This window comes from Citrus clementina, unplaced genomic scaffold (genome assembly GCF_000493195.1).
Source record: "Citrus clementina cultivar Clemenules unplaced genomic scaffold, Citrus_clementina_v1.0 scaffold_1, whole genome shotgun sequence".
NCBI classification, from domain to species: Eukaryota; Viridiplantae; Streptophyta; class Magnoliopsida; order Sapindales; family Rutaceae; genus Citrus; species Citrus x clementina.
The window spans coordinates 11,934,847-11,955,331 of record NW_006263303.1 but is presented as its reverse complement, the minus strand read 5'-3'; the positions used below and the strand labels follow the sequence as shown (position 1 = coordinate 11,955,331).

General features: G+C 34.4%; 1 protein-coding gene across 2 annotated transcripts; it reads left to right on the top strand.

Moving 5' to 3' along the window:
- Positions 1-1,475: 1,475 nt before the first annotated feature.
- On the top strand, positions 1,476-19,133 carry LOC18053771 (protein CTR9 homolog). Of its 2 annotated transcripts, XM_006451498.2 has the most exons (24): positions 1,476-1,784; positions 2,078-2,144; positions 2,855-3,049; positions 6,391-6,491; positions 7,051-7,104; positions 7,304-7,420; positions 7,529-7,592; positions 7,728-7,942; positions 8,666-8,750; positions 9,969-10,069; positions 10,177-10,269; positions 11,279-11,347; positions 11,457-11,549; positions 11,718-11,984; positions 12,970-13,050; positions 13,140-13,298; positions 13,544-13,639; positions 15,876-15,977; positions 16,051-16,158; positions 16,233-16,457; positions 16,975-17,241; positions 17,346-17,417; positions 17,843-18,166; positions 18,575-19,133. In XM_006451498.2, the coding sequence occupies exons 1-24, from the start codon at positions 1,644-1,646 to the stop codon at positions 18,743-18,745; spliced, it is 3,267 nt and encodes a 1,088-aa protein (XP_006451561.1). In that variant the 5' UTR covers positions 1,476-1,643; the 3' UTR covers positions 18,746-19,133. The 2 variants fall into 2 exon arrangements, with proteins under 2 accessions (XP_006451561.1, XP_024034411.1); XM_024178643.1 differs by lacking the exon at positions 11,718-11,984.
- Positions 19,134-20,485: the final 1,352 nt, after the last annotated feature.

Here is a 20,485-nt window from a genome sequence, read left to right as displayed (position 1 = left end):
TCGGGTCAAAGCCCTCAAAATTCGGGTCAGGCTAATCGGGCCAAAAATCGAGTCAGGCTTTTTTGCCATCCCTATCCACATTTTAGGTTGCAAAATAATAAAACTATGACGGGCTATATGATCAAAACGAACATTATCTATTTAGTTGTTGGGTTTGAAGTTAGAATTAATCCAAAATCAACCTAAAAAGAAAAGGGTGGTGATATTTCTGTGCTTTAATTGGGTAAAGAACCAACCGCACTTCAAAAATAATAATTATAAACATTTCACATTAATTTTTAGTAATTTCAAATAAAGTAAAAATTTGAACAATTAACTCATTAAATATTCATTAATTGTTTAACACAAATTAAGGACATGTTTTGGATAATTAGACAATTTTATGTTAAAAGGATAAAATAGTTGAATTAAAATTAGGTTTTATCTCTACACCTATTTATTATTTTGATAATATAATTCTTAGGGGTTGTTTACTTTTATGTGAAATTCTGAATTTGAATTATTTTAAGACATTTATAGAGTTTTTAGCTTGTTTGTTTTCAATAACTTATATCTGATTGTAAGATGTTCAGGTTTGAATGTAAAAAGTTAAATATTCAGACTTTTTCTGAACGGTAAAACATCTTAATAGAATTTTAATTTTCTCTTTCATTAATATCCCTATTAAATATATTTATCTCATACTATGTAAATTACCTTTTTATTATTTTATTATTTATTGATTTTCTTTGTTCTATGTGTATTCAATTGTCAATTTTTTTTAATTGTGAATGACAATTTTAAACATAATAAGACTTTCGGTGAGTGTGTTTTATAATAGGTCCATCACTTTTTATTTATAATCATAAATTTTCTAATAAATTTTGAATATTATTTAATACATTAATTCAAATCGTTAAAAAATTCTTAGTTGGACAACGTAATTTACAAGAAAAAAATCATATAATATATTAAAAATAACATTATAAGTATCATATATTAATATAAAAAAATACATGTATTAGGTATACTTTTTTATGCTTTGTTAAGGTACACATTATCTAATTTTTTCAACTAATCAAATAATTTATATATAATTTGTCATGTGTTTTAACAAATAAATATAAGTATTGTTAATATTTATGAGTTATATATGTCAAGATATCATATTTAAGATGTTTTCCTTTTAAAAAACAAATAATTTAACACTTATATTTAGATATTAAAAAAAAAATAAGACATTCAAATATATGGATTTAGATTTTAGACTTATTCAAATTTCATCTAAATTTATATCAATTTAGATGTCAGACATAAAAAAATAAACACTACCTTAGTTATAAAGATAGTGTAAGGAAACGCCTATTAAAATAATTAAAATAATAATAGTGATTCAGATAAGAAACTTATATTAAAAAATATATAATACTTCTCTTTTAAATTTTAAAAAATTAAGCCTTTTTTTTAAAAAATAAAATGACATGTATTTACACAAATCGTGGGCAGAAATTACAGCGGCCGCAGATAACATTTGTTTGCGCTGCAATTTTGATACTCATGCATGCTGTCAATGCCAGCAAATTACAAACCTGAACGACGACAAGACACATTATCTTCTTTGGGGATAAACGAGTTTTGGTTGTTGAATCCGGTAATCAAAATCAATGGCTTGCGTGTACATACCCGTGCAGAATTCGGAGGAGGAGGTGAGAGTGGCACTGGATCAGCTCCCTAGGGACGCCTCTGATATCCTTGATATTCTCAAAGCGGAACAAGCCCCTCTCGATCTCTGGCTCATCATCGCGGTTCCTTTTCTTTCTCTTTTTCCTCTATTTTCCTTAAGATTGCTAATTATATCGCGATTCCGCTTTGAATTCATTCGATTTAGTTGCTCATAATTTTTTTTTTAAGTGTGTGGTGTCTGATAATAGTTAGTTTCGGAGGGTCTAGACGCAAAAAATTTACATTGCAAGTCAAGGTGCTATGGTGAAATAGGTTTTCGAGTAGTTTCTCGAGTGAAACAAAGTTATAATTTTTGTTTCTCTTTTTTATGCCCTGATTATTCTACTTTATCTTAATTTTTGATGCTGGGATGCAGAGGGAATACTTCAAACAAGGGAAAGTAGAACAATTTCGTCAAATTTTGGAGGAAGGGTCTAGTCCTGGTATGTCTTTCTCTTCGATAAATGATGCAAGTCGGTGTGTGGAAACAAATACGCGGTGAATGGGATTTTGCCGTCTGGTTTATTGTGCTAGATATTAGAATTTTGTTTTGATTTTGGAATATAAATTTATACTATTAGAAGATGAGATTTTACCCAAAAAAAAGTTCATTTATAGAAGAGAACATTTTTTTTTTTATAAGAATTTTTCACAATACGAGAGCCGCCACTGCTTTGAATTGAAAAAGGCCGTATATAGGGAAGTGATACTCTGGGCTCTTATAAAAAAGAATGAGTTCTTTCAATTGACTATTCATCAATTGTATTTTCACGTAAACAGGGACAAAAGAGCTCTATGAAAAAATGGTTCCATTTGATGTTATCTACGGGTAAGGGGAATTATAATATAGGTATTGGTTAAGTAAATCAATGGAGAGCCTTGTTCCTATTAAAAATCCCAGTGCAAGCTAGGAACTTATTAGAAATGCTAAGGATAAAAACATTCATAATTCAACTGATAGTGACTGCTAAATTTACAACAAACTAGTTGGTTTCAAGGACATTCATAATTTCATCTCAGATGACACTTTTTTTGGTCAAGGATAGTAATATGGATGATTATTCCATCCATTTTGATATAGAAAATCAAATTTTAGAACTAGATAATGCTCATTCTTTATTCTGTTGTGATAATGCCTTACGCTTTCTTGTAGAGATTGATGAATATTATGCTGATGTTCGATATGAGAGGATTGCAATATTAAATGCTTTAGGGGTATACTACACCTACCTTGGGAAAATTGAGACAAAGCAAAGAGAAAAGGAGGAACATTTTATTCTGGCAACACAATACTACAACAAAGCATCAAGAATTGACATGCATGAACCTTCCACTTGGGTTGGCAAAGGTGAAAGTTCTTGGCATCTTTCTCGTTTAGACATTGAAGAAATATTGAACTTGTTGGCCATTTTAAGCTTTTAGGTTCACAAGATTGGCTAAAAAATAAATAGTCCATTTGATAATTCGTTCATTGGTTTTTGTATTTGGAATATTTTTGTGGATAGGCCCTCAAGACTACCTTAATTGTTGATCATCCTTACTTTCTTTGTGGATATCGTAACAACTTCCTGTGTAGCAATTAAGAGAAGTTTTTTGTGTAGGTGTTCTTCATTGTTGTTGTTCGCTTAAATATTCATCTTTAGTTAGATATCATACTCAATAGATGATACCGTGCAACCTTTCTGGTTTATCACTTAAAATCCTTGCTTTAGTGGATGTTGATGTTCATATTTAAATTGCCAGTTTGAGTGTGTTTGGCACAGTGTATTTTATTACACTATATTGCATTATTTTGATTTAGGTGTATGGTATTATGTTGTATTCGTTAGCACTGCATTATAATAATGTTATCCAGCATTTGGTGCTACATTGTATTGTATTAATTTTTTATATTATGGTTGGTGCTGCAGTCCATTGTATTAATATTTTTGGTGATTATTTGAAATTATATATTTAGAAAATAATATTTATTAATACTTGGGAAAATGGTAAATATAGAATTTTTAAATTTTACAGCTTTATTTTTCTTTTAGTATAAAATTTAAAAAATATATATAATTCTTCATAAAATAGGTCAAATTAACAAATTTTAAACTTTTTGGCGGCATAACATTTATTATTTTAACATTTCCTGAATATATAACTTGTGGAACCAACAGTAATAGATGAAGAAAATAAGCAAAAGCAATTCCCATAAGTAAATTGAGACTGTCTCTTTTTTTTGCTAAGAAACAAAGATTAAATATAACTATAAGAAATATGTACAAGGATTAGGAGGATTACAAATCCACAAAAAAGGACGAGAAGTCCCAATATAAACAGAACACTTAGAAACGGCAAAGATAAAATATCCCAAAACCCAAAAACACTAGCTCACTAAGAGTGCTTCCTGTTAAGATATAGAAGCTTCCCAATTAAGCAAAATAAAAAAGAAAGAGATGTCTTTGAATTCAGTAGTTATAGATGCCCAGAGGGAAGCCCAGAACTTGACTTTGTCCCATAGGTGTGAAGGATCTTCCCCAGCCTTGTTATCAAAGATTCTTTGGTTTCTTTCATTCCATACGACCCAAAAAATAGCCAAGACTGCACAGTCCCATAGGACCCTTGCTTTTTTTGTCTCTCTTAAGCAAGAAAAACTTTCTAATAGGAGGGAGTAACTTGATACAGGGGCTGACCAGCTTAGATTAAAGGTCTTATACAAGTTAGACCACAAAAAGTAAGCAGCAGTGCAGTGTAGGAATAGATGATCAACATTCTCTGAAGCGTTTTTACAAACGACACACCATTCTGGAAATAAAGCCATATTAGGTCTCCTTCTTTGAACCATGTCATTTGTGTTGATTTTTCTATGAGCAACAGACCAAACCATCATCTTCACCTTGGTAGGGACTTTAGCTTTCCAAATCTGGTAAGAAGGAGAAAATGAGGGGGCATCGGGGTTATCTATGAGGCTAAGAAAGTAAGATTTCGTAGAGAAACTTCCTGATTTATCCAAATTCCAAACTCTCTTATCCTCTTTCAGATTATTAAGAAAAACTCCTTGTAGGATCCCGAGCATCTTAGCACATTGTTCAGATTCTCTATCATTCAAGTTTCTAATGAACTTAAAATCTCAACTCCACTGCATAATATAGTACTTACACATACTAGCTATAGAGCAATCACGACCTCGAGAAAGCCTATGTAATCGAGGGAAAAGATCACAGAGAGCAACTTCTTTAATCCAACAATCCTCCCAAAATCTAACTCTCTGCCCATTACCAACCATCAGCTTAATATTGGATAAAAATCTGTTTTTCCTTTTGAAATAAACACCCAAGGACATCTACTACTCCCTCTAGCAACATCAGCTACATCCCAACCATTTTTATGCAACCCATACTTACTTTTTATAACACTATACCATAGAGAATTAACTTCTAAAGGAAACCTCCATAACCACTTCCCAAGCAAGGCCTTATTTCTGTTAATAATATTTCCTAACCCTAGTCCTCCCCTGGATTGTGGTTGAGAAACCACCCTCCAGCTGATCAAATTGAGACTGTCTCTTAACCTAATAAGTTTAACCATGTGATTAAAGTAATCACCAAAGAATCATAATAGAGGAAGCAGCAGCTAATGCTTTTATTCATTAAAACAATTTAAAGAATAAGTGTGTCAAAGAATTTTTCCAATTATCTAGTTCTCTTCTTCCTCTTCTTTGGTGGCTGAAGGGCTTCTTCATCTTTGTCTTCTTCATCCTCTTCGTTGTCTACTTCTTGCACTTCATCCTCATCCTCGTCCTCGTCTTCGTCCCCATCATCATCGTCATCATCATCCTCATTGTCATCATTGTCACCGAACCCGCCATCTCCATCCTCATCATCATCCCCATCGTTATCATTGCCATCATCTTCCTCTGTGTCAGATGTCTTGGCTTGGGTTTCTGTATCTTCCTTGATTTGTAGAAGCGAGATCTGAAGATTTGAAGCTCTAAAACTGAAGAAAAGAAGCAAAAGCAACTGCGTTCAAAAACCCGCATAAACCCAACTCCTACACAGGTTTAGTTTATGTGGGTTTGACCGCATAAAGTAAATATTTGACCGCATTGCAATACTACATGGTGTAATTACCCAACATGGTATTATAATACTTTAAAACCATGGAGGGGCTCTAATACAATATAAGAGGAGCACCAAACATGCCCTTTATTCAAAACGTTCTCCCTCCTGGATTTGGCACGTTTTCCTCATTACTTCTGTCCTTACCTCTTTCATGATTTAACCTTTTTACTGAGTATATCATGACTATTGATATATGGTTTGATTTAGGTTAATTTTAGATTACCCCTCACAAAATGGCAATCTTTAAAATATCCTCCAAACTATTTTAAAGCTCAACTGAGGGTTAATCTGAAATTAACACTTTGATTTATTGATTTACACGTTGCTGAGATATTTTTTTTTTGCAATTTTATGCTTGTGCATGTATTTTCTTTTTACATACAAATTTTGTGTTATGTGGACTTTGTATTTTACATCCATCTTGGTATTTTATTCTATCGTTTTTCTTGGAGTGAGGCTTATAAGATTCGAAATTGGTCAGGAATAACATATGGGTGGGTGATAGTTTTTGGGTTTCTGGGTAATAGTGATTTCTGGATTTTTGGAGCATTGGCGCACTTAAGCCTTCATAATGTTTGCTGTACAGGTCAACTTTTACTGGCTAAGGGTGAAGTAGAACAGGCATCGAGTGCTTTTAAGATCGTGCTAGAGGCAGATCGTGATAATGTTCCTGCTCTCCTGGGCCAGGTATATTGAACTGTACTTTTTGATCAAGTAATTATGGTAGTTGTTATTTTGCAGATTTTGGATAGTTTAAATAAGTTTATGTTAGTCTTCTTCACTAACCAAGAGTTGATCAATTGATGACAATTGTTTTTGTGCGTGTTGATCTTTTTTTTCCTGGTATGTATTTTTAACTCAACTTCTAGATCATGTGGTGATTCTAACTTTGCTTTAAAATCCTTCACATTCTCCATTTTGGGTCTGCAAGGCTGTGGTATCAAATTAGCTATTCTAAAAGAAAATTCTTCTATTATAAGAATTTTATAGACCATGTTTTTCTCTGCATCTAATAAACTACTGTTTGGCATGGTTAAGCTTGTGACACCCTCGCTGGCCCAAAACAACTCGTAAAGACTGGAATAAGATTTGGGAATCCTAACCTTGGTGATAGATAAAAACTGCAGAAATAACATTAAAGCTAGGCTTAGGTGGTGCAGTTAACTGAGAGTCAAGTGCTCTATTAACACCATTATACATATGCTGCATTTTGCAATTAATAATAGCTGACCCTTGATGTCTGCAGGCATGTGTCGAGTTTAATCGTGGACGTTATTCTGATTCCTTGGAGTTGTATAAGGTTTGTAACTTCCATCTTAATTGTACCATTTAAACTAAGACATACTATGTAAATTTGCATTATTTAACATTCAAAAATGAATTGGTAAGCTCATGACTAGCTCTCTACGTGATTTTATATGCGTAACATTTGGGGTACTGTTCAGTCTTGACACTATTTCTGACATTTCTTTACTCCATTGTGCATGACCTTTGTTAAGAGGGCCTTGCAAGTTCATCCCAGTTGCCCTGGAGCCATAAGACTTGGAATTGGTCTCTGTCGCTATAAATTGGGCCAACTTGGGAAAGCTCGACAGGCGTTTCAGCGGGCTTTGCAGGTGGTGATATGAACTAGTTGTCTGTGTCGAATATGTGCTAGTCTGTTGCTTAAGCTTCGACTGTATTGCTGATGATTTCTCTGTATGTTTCTCAATTCATATTTGCAGTTAGATCCAGAAAATGTTGAGGCTCTTGTTGCACTTGCAGTTATGGATCTGCAAGCAAATGAAGGTTAATATCTCCAGATTCATAATTTTTTTGAAAAGCAATATTTGTTCGTCTAGACTAATACCTTATTTTAAGCAAAGCAATCCTTATCATGCAAATTTAACTGTCTAATTCTAATGTTGTGTCATGTCTGCAAAGCTGCTGGAATAAGGAAAGGAATGGAGAAAATGCAAAGAGCCTTTGAGATATACCCCTACTGTGCAATGGCTCTGAATTATCTGGCTAATCACTTTTTCTTCACTGGTCAGCATTTCCTAGTCGAGCAACTGACTGAAACAGCTCTTGCAGTAACCAACCATGGACCAACAAAGTCACATTCTTACTACAATTTAGCACGATCTTACCACAGCAAGGTCTTTCAGACCATCATTTTATTATCATATAATTCTAATAGCTGTGTTTTCATATGGCATTATTTGGTGGAATTCTGAATTAATTCCACTCATAAAGGAAAAGGACAGAAGTAGATGAAGATATTCACACTGGTCAAGTGGCTCTTTTGAGCATAAGTGCCATTTGTGCCATATTGAAGTCTATTTTCTGTCTTTCAAATCAAGAAATATATAAAAAAACACATTTTATGTTCTTTTTAGATGACAAGACTTGAAGAATACACAAATCATTTTCTAAGAGCTGGTGTTCACTTCAAAAACTACTGTGAGTCATTTTTATGTATTTGAAAAATGGGATCAGAAAACCACATTATTCTCTTTTTTTTCTTTTTCTTTTTTAAACTTTTGTGGAAAACTTATACGAGGCACATTCTCATTGTTTTTGTTCTCAGTTTTTATTTTTAAACTAAACTAGTTACAAAATTAAAATTAAAAAAAAAAAAGAATACATGATGCGTTTCTTTGTTTCGAAATACAAAATTCAATCTCTCATTTTCATTTTACAAAAGAGCTTTCTACATTTTTGTGAAATGGCACTGAATGGGTTCCTTAAACTCTCAACAGGATCATCCACATGCTCAAAAATATTCATGTGTCTTTGCTAATCATACATGTCAGACATACTGAGTTCTTTTGGGTGTTTTCACTACTAACACTAGCGAGATCAATTTTTCTTTGAAACAGGGGGATTATGAGAAAGCTGGGCTCTACTATATGGCATCGGTCAAAGAAATCAATAAGCCCCATGAATTTATATTTCCTTATTATGGTCAGTAACCATACTTTTTATCTCTATTTTAATCTCTATGCTATTTACGACCAATACTCTTTTCTATTGGTTGGAGGTGCAGATCAAATTATTTTAAAGTGTAATATGAGCCAATAATTCCTGAAAGGAGAAAATTATCCTAAACCTACAATCCACAAGCATTACCTGCTTGTTTGTTGTGGTTAAGGATGGTTATCCACGAAATGTCTAGAAAATAATTTCAAAGTAGTAAAAATAAAGTTCATTCACTAGTTTTTGCTCTACTTATGCTGAAGAGAAAAGAATTTTTATTTCTTTGCTTATCTTATTTACATATATATATATATATAGATATAGATATACATACTTAACTACTAACACCCCACTATTAATTAATCTAACCACTATCTACCGACACCCAACTACTAATAGTAGTTAATTAACAGTAGATTACTAATTGTAGCTAGATAACAACTGTTATTTCTACAGTTCCCAACGTATAGTTTGAAGTATAGAAACTTGCCTCTTCTTCCTTAACAACTGTCTTTCAGGTTTCTTTGTAGTTTCTATCCAGGTTAGCATTGCTAGATTTCATTTGTTGTTGTTGTTGAAGTCTACTGATTTTCATAGCTAAAATTTCTTTCAAGTGGCATGTGGGTTAATTGCCTTATGTTTAAGACCTCGATGTGCATGGTTGGGACTTGTGTGGCAATAATGAGTTGACTTATTTTTATGGATTTTATAATTGTTTCAAAATCATTTTTTTTCTTACAAGAAAAGATCATTTAACTGTTCACTAACTTGCACAATGAAAATGTTTTATTCTTATTCAAATTAATTCTTGGTGTGGGAAAAAAAAGAAATTTAATTAATTGTTGGGTCAAGTGAATAAATGGATAGAGCCCTAGGGTTCCAATTATAGCGAAACAAAAGGTAACAAGCTTCAGTTCTTAATTTGAATGATTCTATAAGTATTAAAAAAAAAGGAAAAAAAAAGTGATACAGTTTGACCCCCAGCTCAGTTAGTGGTATGGTACCTCTCGAGATTCTCTACTTCTCCGTACTACAAGAAGGGAATGTAAAGACTACCATTAGAACAGCCCAAGTGAGACTTACTATTAATGTATGTTGAAAGTTCACAGGATTCTTATAATGTGAGCTTCGTCATTTGTTCTCCTGCCCACCCCCCCCCCCCCCCCCCCCCCCCCCCCCAAATAATAACATGGGTATCTGGCACAGGTTTAGGACAAGTACAACTGAAGCTGGGAGATTTCAGAAGTGCACTCACCAACTTTGAAAAGGTTTTGGAGATTTACCCTGATAATTGTGAGACATTGAAAGTGAGTTATGACTGAAAGGGTGTTACCACTTGTGTTTCATTTTTACATCTGTTTTGCGATTTTTTTTCCTGGATCTTTTATTTACTTGATTTTTCTCGTCCAAGCAGGCACTTGGACACATTTACGTTCAGCTTGGGCAGATTGAGAAGGCCCAGGAACTTTTGAGGAAGGCTGCAAAGATTGATCCACGTGATGCTCAGGTGGTTTGATTTTCCCAGAAGGTTGAAAATTTGATAAGTTATATCCCTGTATTGAGGCTCTTGAAGGATGTAACAGGTTCTGCACGAATCAATTGGAGTCTGTCCTATCTTTAATCTTATTTTATTTCAGCCTAGGATGGCTTAGTTCAGTTGTATGCGTAATAAGAAAGCTGATTTTGAGTGTTTTCATTTGATAATATCTTCAGTGGCACAGGAATGCATAAGTTTATAATAATGTTCAAATCCTCGTGCTTTTAGGAATCAGTTTTAGTCGTCTTTCATGTTACATCTGGAAAACATGATAATGATCTTCACATCTTAAATTTTGATGAACTTTGATGAGGTCTGATTATCAATGTCCTCTTGGGCTGAAGCTCAAGTGATAAACAGATGGATTGGATTGGGGTAGGTCTTAATAAGACACAGAGAGTGAGAATACTGCTACATATCCCAAACTTTATCCCAAATCCATGAGGTGACAACTTGTCACATTCATTGAAAAATTATACAATAAATTATTTTAGAAATTACGAAAATCATCCACAAGTTGATTAGCATGCCACCTCATTTGGGATATCTGGCTTTATTTTATGTGCGTGTGTGTGTGTGTGTATACATAGATGGATAAACACAAAAATAGTACCAAAAAAAAAGGGAAAAAAAAGAGGCAGCATTGTCAATTTGAAGCTGATGAACATATATTGTTACAAGATACATTTCTGTGTAACTTTGAACTTCACTATTCTCTTCATTTCTTATTATATCCTGAGAGAATTTTGTATGTTTTAGCTAGGATACAGTGAAATAATTTACTATGATTTATTGTGGGTTTTGCATGAAGATCATGCTTTTTCATCTCTTCCTATCCAAATAACCTAAAGGATGGCCATGACCACAGTATCACCCATGATGCGTACCTTTAATTGATTAAAATATATACAGTGACATGTTTGTTGTCTCGGTTGATTTGCACTCTTTTCCTATAAGAATTGAGTGAATTATGGTGCAGGCATTTATTGATTTGGGGGAACTGTTAATTTCTTCTGACACTGGTGCTGCTCTTGATGCCTTTAAAACAGTAAGCCTTCTATTTTGTACTCTGTTTTGAGTTTGTAATTTGATCTGTACTAAATAAGATCTAAAGTTTGGTTTTTATAATATTTTTGCATAACTTGGATATGTTATAGGCACGTACTCTTTTGAAGAAGGCAGGTGAAGAAGTTCCAATAGAAGTTCTCAACAATATTGGAGTTATACATTTTGAAAAGGGAGAGTTTGAGGTTAGTGCAGTTTCTTAGTGCTTATTTGGTGTTAATACAAACCTCCTCCAAAGAATCTGTTTTATCTATTATAATTGTTAGCATTTTGTTCTGTGTGTGTTTTTTTGGGTTATGGAATTTGTTTATTTATCACTCACACCAGATAGCTTTGATGTTCTGGTGGTTCAGTCAGCTCATCAAAGTTTCAAGGATGCTCTAGGTGATGGCATATGGCTTACTTTGCTCGACAGCAAAACAAAAACCAATGTTATTGATGCTAGTGCATCCATGCTTCAATTCAAGGATATGCAGTTATTTCATCGATTTGAAAACGATGGTAATCATGTGGAACTACCATGGAATAAGGTCACTGTGTTATTTAACCTGGCCAGATTACTCGAGCAGATACATGACACAGTAGCTGCAAGCGTATTGTACCGCTTGATCTTGTTTAAGGTAGGTATGCATGTACATGCAAATTTCCCTTGTTGATCACAGAGCAGGCAATTTGACCTGTTAGCTGAGTGGCTTGTTGGCTTCAACTTTGATGTTACAGACCGTTAATTTTGGGTTCCTCTAACAGAGGAATTACAATTTGAGGGAATTTGTTTATGCATCTTTTCCAGCTTGGTAATGTGGACTGGAATGACCAGCTCACATGTAACTCAGACTTAACTGTACCTGAATCAGAAGATAAACCGTCCATGTAATAATTGTGAAAGTAGAACCTGTTCTGTAACAATTAGTCAATAGTGTTAAGCTCTTCGATTTTTGATGAGTGACTGATTCACTTCTTCTTTGAAGTACAAGTTGATGCATGTAAATAGGTAAATACTTAACAGATGCTGAGAGATGTGTTGAAAATATTACCATGCAACAATTTCAGCTGTCAATCTACATTTAAGGTCGGAAGGGCACCAGATTCATATTCTCTTAAATTTTCTCAATATACTGGATTTCGTGTAGCCAAGCCTCAGTCCTAGTACTTTGCTCTTTATCTAGGACCTATTATATTTTGATTCATGGTCACATATTCAACTTCACTTGTAATTTTCAACTACCTTTTTGGCAGTGTATATGTCTTAATTGAACTTGAACAATACTGTTGTAAGCCTAGGTTGCACTTGGTGATACCTAGATTGTAGTAAGGTCAAATTGCTTGGCATTATTTTATTTGTATTTTGGGATTTCTTTGTACCTGTGTTGACTAGTTGGAAGGCCTGATGTCTGATAATAAACATGTCATAATGCACGTGTATATTTTAAAGTTCACCAGCATCATTCATGAATTTTCTTTGTCAATTTGGCGTTTTTGTGAACGTTTCTTGGCTTGAATATTATTTTTACTGAAACTTTGATGTTTTATCATTTCCTCAAGTATTCTATGATACTTGACCTTGTTTTTGTTTGACTCTCATTTTACTTTTATTATCTTTTCCAGCATCAAGACTACGTAGATGCTTATCTAAGGCTTGCTGCTATTGCAAAAGCGAGGAACAATCTTCAACTGAGCATTGAACTGGTTGTTATCACTCCACACAACATCTCAGCTTCCGTTTCTTATACATGTAGATGTATGTTTGATGATCATATGCTTTATTTCGCTCATAGGTCAATGAGGCTCTGAAGGTGAATGGCAAGTACCCGAATGCATTATCTATGCTTGGTGACTTGGAGCTTAAAAATGATGACTGGGTCAAGGCAAAAGAAACATTCCGAGCTGCCAGTGATGCAACTGATGGGAAGGATTCTTATGCTACTCTCTCTCTGGTGCATATATTTTTCGTCTTTGGAATTCTTCCAACTTTTCTTTACACATCTTGGTATTATATTTATAAGCTCACACTCTTATTGCCCTGTCAGTCCCTCGAGATGCTTTTGCTGGGTTTAGTCCTTTTTTTCTCGTCTACCTGCACAACTCATTACCATAATAAAAGATTTATTTCATTACTGTTGTTATAATCATTACACTGCAGCTTAATATCCATCTCATATGCTTGGTTGGTTTTGGTAAGGGAAACTGGAACTACTTCGCCGCCCTTCGTAACGAAAAGAGAGCCCCAAAGTTGGAAGCAACCCATTTGGAAAAAGCGAAGGAACTCTACACGAGAGTATGTCATAATATTTTTTTTTTCCTTTTGTCCTTTTCTCACCATCTTTTATCTATGATTTGCTTATCCTGCTGTAGCTTTTGCTTGGATTAACACGCGGTAACAAAGACCACCTTAACTTTTTGCTTTTATTTTGGCCATGTTCTTGATTCAATATAGTTTTGGAGAATTGTCATCATTATATGGTTGAATTGTGGTTTATGTACGCCGTCTTCATAGAAATAGAAATGTTTATGAGAAGAAGATTTCATCGGTGTTTTAACGTGATGAACTTTAAGGAGAACACAAAAGCATTTGTAATATAAGAAGATTTGAAGATGCCTTGTCTTATTTAATTTTGGCACTTTTTACCTTTGATTTTTGCTTAGATAGATTATCTTTTCCCTCTGTTTCCCCTTGCTCATCTAGGTTATGGCTTCAGGTTTTCCTTGTCTCTACTTTATAGACTCTCAGCCCATGTCTCATTGATAGAAATGAGAGGGGTGGAAAGGAGAGGAGGGAAGAGAAAATGAGAGGAAAATAGGGTGTTTGACATAGAAATCATCTCTTATCCTCTTACTTCTTTCCCCTCCTTGCTCTCCTCTCCTCTCCTTTCAATTCATCAAACCAAACATGGCACCAAGGTTTCAACAAAGGGATTGAAAATCCCCAATTTCAAAAAATATTTGCAGATCCCCAGCTGTTAGTAAATTCTGTTACTTAGGATTGAATAAAGAAAGACAATGTAGATGTAGTACATTCACCTTTAATGTAGCAAACGCATGGCATAATTTAGATAAGTTTTTAAAATTTTTGTTTTATTAATTGTTTAAATGCTTTATATGTAGTTAAATTAAATAAAAATAATAGAAAAAGTCACTGGTTGAGTCACAGTTGCCATCACTGGTGTCAATGATGGTGCTGGTGGTGAACATATTAATCACAACTGGAAATTTCTTGAAATCTCTCATTAGTTTCATTTTCTTTTTTATCATCTCATTGTAATCTTTGTTATAATCTTCTGGTCTTTGTTGCCAACCTATGAAAGAAAAAAATAACAGTTCTTTACAATCCGAAAGATACTAAAATATTTGCTTGCCTTTTCTAAACTGTAACTTCAATCTTGAGTTTCTCTTAACAAGTAATCTCAATCTTAAAAAGCAATATTCTGCGTACCCAATTTTTCTGGGTTCTATCCTGCCCAGACCTAGAGTTGAAAAATCTGGGTTTTAACCTGGGTTCAGGATGATAAAAGCCAATCAGGGTCAGGTTCTGGCAAGGCCAAACCTGGATTGGATTTTGCCATGGCTACGCAGGTTTGTCTTTTTTGACCATCTTTCACATAATGCGGGTTTGTCTTGTTTGACCCTCTTTTGGTACTAATTTGTTGAAAATAACATCATTGCATAAATCAAAAAATTTGAAGTGCACTCAGCCACTTTAGCCGTGTCACTGTTGCGCCGACTCCGACAATATTACCGGTGGCATGCAGTGGGATATTTAATTTTTTTTCCATTTTTAATCTTTTATAGCTTTAAGTAAAAAGTATCATTTACTTTCTATATCAATTTATAGGATAAGTCACTTTACGCCTGAGAATTCCCAAGAAACATATTCATATTCATTTTATCTAATAGGTAGATATATCATCTTATAAATATACAAGATTATTTTCCTTGTTATTACACATCATATAATCACAAGATTATTATCATATGAAGAACAAGGTGTAATTCTGGGGATCCAAACACTTGAGTCCCAACTGAAGTGGCACTCATTTATTGGATGGTAGAATAGAGTAATAAGCAAGTTCACATTCATCATGCAATAGATGAGTGACACTTAGTCTTAGGACTCAAGTTGGAATTGAAATGGTGAGATCTCTAGCATTATAGAAAGAATGAATATGTCAGTCATAATAATAAAAGTTGATGTTACTTAATAAACATGAAATGGATTGGTTAAGATTGTGCCTTCTATCATTATTTGTCGAAGTTGAAATTTTGTTTTCCTTTTGTACTATGGTCAGAGGAGTAAGTATGACATTTAATTTGAAAAAGAGAATAACCATCTAAACTGACGAAATTTACTCGCAGATGGGGGTCTGATGGTCTTTTTTGAAATCATTTGGGGGGTTTAACCCCTCTCTTGGAACATTGTGGATCCTAGTGTCGTTTTCCCTTTTAGTTAATGGATTGGTGGCTTGATAACGTAATCTGATCCTGGACATTAACCCTTAATGTCTTCACATTTACAGGTTATTGTCCAGCATACATCTAATCTCTATGCTGCCAATGGTGCTGGAGTGGTCTTGGCAGAAAAAGGCCAGTTTGATGTTTCAAAAGATCTTTTTACGCAGGTAAGACTAATGATTCCTCCTGTCTTCACATTCCAGTTTTTTTGGAGTCGGTTCAAATGTCTAATCATTGTAGGTTCAAGAAGCTGCAAGTGGAAGTGTCTTTGTCCAGATGCCAGATGTGTGGATAAATTTGGCGCATGTTTATTTTGCTCAAGGAAATTTTGCTTTGGCTATGAAAATGGTGGGTTATTTTGTTTTTAGATTTCCATGAATTACTTTCAAGTATGTGTATTGTGATAACTTGTTATCTGGCAGTATCAAAATTGCTTGAGAAAATTTTATTATAATACGGACGCCCAAATTCTTCTCTATTTGGCCCGAACTCATTATGAAGCTGAACAGTGGCAAGACTGCAAGAAATCATTGCTGAGAGCGATCCACTTGGCTCCCTCAAATTACACATTAAGATTTGATGCAGGTGTTGCTATGCAGAAGTTTTCGGCATCCACACTACAAAAGACAAGAAGGACAGCTGATGAGGTTGTTTTTTATTTTTTTTATTTTTATTTTTCATGCCGGTATGTGTCCACTACTTGTTAAATCCATAATTTTTATATATAAAAATTGCTTCTTTTACACATTTTTGTCAGGTTTGGCATGACAATACTGTGTTGAGAGGTGATGTCCTCTAATCTGTTTATTTAGATAATGATATGCACTGCACATCATTATGTCAGGAATAATAGAGCATGTAAACAATGTTTTCATTAGTAGACGTTTACAGCAAAAATTTTGTTGAATGTTGTATCACTAACCAGGAATTGTGGGGAATGAAGTTATGCAAGAAATTATTTGGAGGATTTTGTTGAAGTGATTGAGTGGAAACAAAGCAGATATGCTTTTAAATGTACTTTGGGATCTTGCATGTTAATACCGTTGCTATTTATATGGTTACCTTTGATGATTAATTGATAAATTGACACTTGACTGCATTGTGTTTTACATGCTTTCTCTGTGTTTGTTCTCTCATTGGCCATTGATTACCATGATACTTTAGGTGCGTTCAACAGTTGCAGAGTTAGAGAATGCTGTTCGTGTATTTAGTCATTTGTCTGCTGCTTCCAACCTTCATCTTCATGGGTTTGATGAGAAGAAAATTAACACTCATGTTGAATATTGCAAGCACTTGCTTGATGCTGCAAAAATTCACCGCGAAGCAGCGGAGCGCGAGGAGCAGCAGAACCGTCAGAGACAAGAAGCTGCTCGTCAGGCTGCATTGGCTGAGGAAGCCCGTCGTAAAGCTGAAGAACAGAAGAAATATCTGGTCTGCAATTATAAAAGCATTTTTTGTTACTATATCGATGATTTTTATGAATGAAAACATTTCTTCTCTTCTCAAAGTCTTGACGCTGATTCCTTGGTGAACAGTTGGAGAAAAGAAAACTGGAGGATGAGCAAAAACGGTTAAGACAACAGGAGGAACATTTTCAGCGTGTAAAGGCAAGGATTTTTTACATTTGCAGCATCAAAATCTTCAAGTTTGATTGTAGCCAGTAATCTAATAGGACTTCTGATTGAGAATGCATGTCTATTTGTACTCTCCAACTCCCCTAATGCTGGTAAAAGAGTAAAGGTATGGAGTCTGTGTTGGATTGAATTTTGCAGCTAGCTTTCCATGCACGTAGATTCTAGGGCTGTATGCGTTGTTTTGTCATTAGCAGATTCATAAATATTTGGTGTGACTGAGAAATAATGTAATGCCAGCAGATGTTTTTAAACCATATTGGGTATCAGATATATCTAGCCACCAAGTTTTTAGATTCTATTAGACATTCTCTGGGGCTTCTTAGGATAAACGCTGGGTGAACGTTTTAGCCCTCTTTCTGAACTTTTAGCTCAGCTTTCCACATCTTTATTATCTTCAGGAGCAATGGAGGAGTAGCACACCTGCATCTAAACGTCGGGAAAGGTCTGAAAATGATGATGATGAGGTTGGACATAGTGAGAAGAGAAGGAGAAAAGGTGGAAAGAGGAGAAAGAAGGACAAGAGCTCAAGGTCGCATTATGAGACGGAGTATGCAGAAGCTGACATGATGGATTATCGGGAAGAACCAGAAGATGAAGATGCTAGCATGAATTATAGGGAGCCCATAGGTCAAATGAATGATCAGGATGACGATGTGGAAGAAAATGCCAATGATCGTCTTGCAGCAGCTGGACTTGAAGATTCTGATGTTGATGATGAGATGGTAATATTTTATTTTTAGTCTTACTTTTGGACTTTTGGTTATCGTCTCCCTGTTATTTCTGTGATGAAACATGTGGTATCTGATTTTGAAACCTAATTTCACCTTTTCAGTAAACACACAAACTATCATGACACACGCGGCCATTAAACATAATAAATTAGGTTGCATTGTGAAACGCAATTTCTGCATTTAAAAATCTCTCTATAGTGTGCCTTTCTGCTGTCATGTCTGAAGAGTTGTATATGATTATGTGATTATTTCGTCCACAAATGAGTCGATAATGTCTGGGAATCCCACGACATGTTGCCTAGTTGTTTTCATCTAGTGTTGTGGAAATCTAGTTGAGTAGTGTTATCATTAAGAGAAGGCTTGCTAAAATGTTACTTTTCATCTTTCTTGGTGGTGAAGGCACCTTCAATAACTGCAGCTCGACGAAGGCGAGCATTGTCGGAATCTGATGATGATGAGCCATTCGAGAGGCAGCTGAGGGATAATACTGATGAACTGCAGGATAGTGATGGAGAACTCAGAGAGAATGATCATAAATCGAATGGAGGTGCTGCTTTGGATGATGATTAGGATTTTGACCAAATGTGCTAACCGTGGCAGTGACAAGGAAACAGCTAAAATGCGCACTTTGCTTCTTCAATAACGTGCCTTTCCCCGGGGAATCACTTGATCATTTATACTTTTTGTTTCCTCGAGTTTCTGTTATATAAATTATGAAGTCATATGAGGGCAACCTAAAATCATTTTGAGGTATGGCATCATTATTTCCTTTCTTCAGTTCTATAGTTTTATTAACATTTTCAGTTCATCAGTGGTGGATGTTGGATTTAGCAATCGATTTGCTTATCTGAATCGATTTTATTTTGTTGCAAAACAATGCTCACCCATTTACAGATTTTTACAGCCGGTGATTTGTCCGGATTGAATAATCAATAATGATGGCTTTTGGCTTGGAAAACTTTTAGTGGATATACAATAATGATATAGCAGTTAATACGCCATTATTGCAGTTAATACGTTATCACTACAAGACAACAAAAATGTAGTACAGCAAAAAAGAAAATTTTATTACAAAATAATGTTTTTTTATTTTTTATAAATTTGGATCAATTGTTGTATATCATTTTCTTCGATATTTATTGTAATAAAACCATTGACCTAAACCCTCTCTCGGTGAATATTAGACCAGTGCATTTTCGCTTCAAATACTAAAGCACGCTGTCTCTCTGCTATGTACTTGTGTAGTTTTAATGGACGTGATAATGACTGAAGCTGCGTCGTTTCTATTCTATAATATTTTGCTAAAAGAAACGACAGCGTGTTGCTGGGGAGACTAATGTTCCAAAAGAGAGCTGAGGTGAACGAATCTGTCAGACTTTTTTTTTTTGGTCATTAATAACTGACAGTCACAGACTAAACAGGGTCAGATCAGATGGGGTGTGTGCGAAGGGAAGGAAGATTTTAAAAGCGCAAGGTTGGTTCAGTTCTGCCCCTGCAGCTGCTGTCTTACTGATTACTCTGTTTTTTATGTCTGTAATCACATCAAATCTCATGTCTTTTTGGACCAGAACTCAGACCCACCCACTCGCTTACTTACCCCTTCAGAAACTTCAGGCCAATGTCATAACCTGAACTCACTGACTGCACTTTTGTGACCAAATTGTCCCTCTTTAGTCTAATCTTACAATATTCCCTCTCAGTCTAATCTTCATTTCGTGTTTGGTTCTCAGGGTTTTGAGTTACCAACTAACTTCAATTAGCAATTCTCTCAAAAAAAAAAAAAAAAAAAAAACCTTCAATTAGCAATTGAGCCCATTTACACAAAAGTAATGAAAATTTAGCATGGCCATTGACTCCCTTCTGTGAAAGCTTACCATTTTGATTATTTAAAATCCTCAGTCTAACCAGAATCTTTTAAGCATGTGGTCAGCATAAATTCTTTTTGTCACATCCTAGTTCTAACCTTTGAGAACTGTGACTGTTTCCTTTTAGCTAATATGAAAACAAAAGAATAATTGGGATAGAGCTTAAGTAACTACCGTATGTTACCATGCACCTGCACCCCACTTTATTCTACCCTCTTAGATTTAATCATATTTTCAAAGTAATGAGTTTTAATAATTTTGGATCTATTTATAAATAATTTTATATTTATTATTTAATATGAGTCATATATAATATTAAAACTTAAATTGAGACTCAAATAATGAAATCTTTAATATCATTATATTTTGGCAAGAAGAGACTAACTAAATTATCCTTTGAAAATAATTAATTACTAGTTGCCAACTTTTTATTTACTTGTTATTA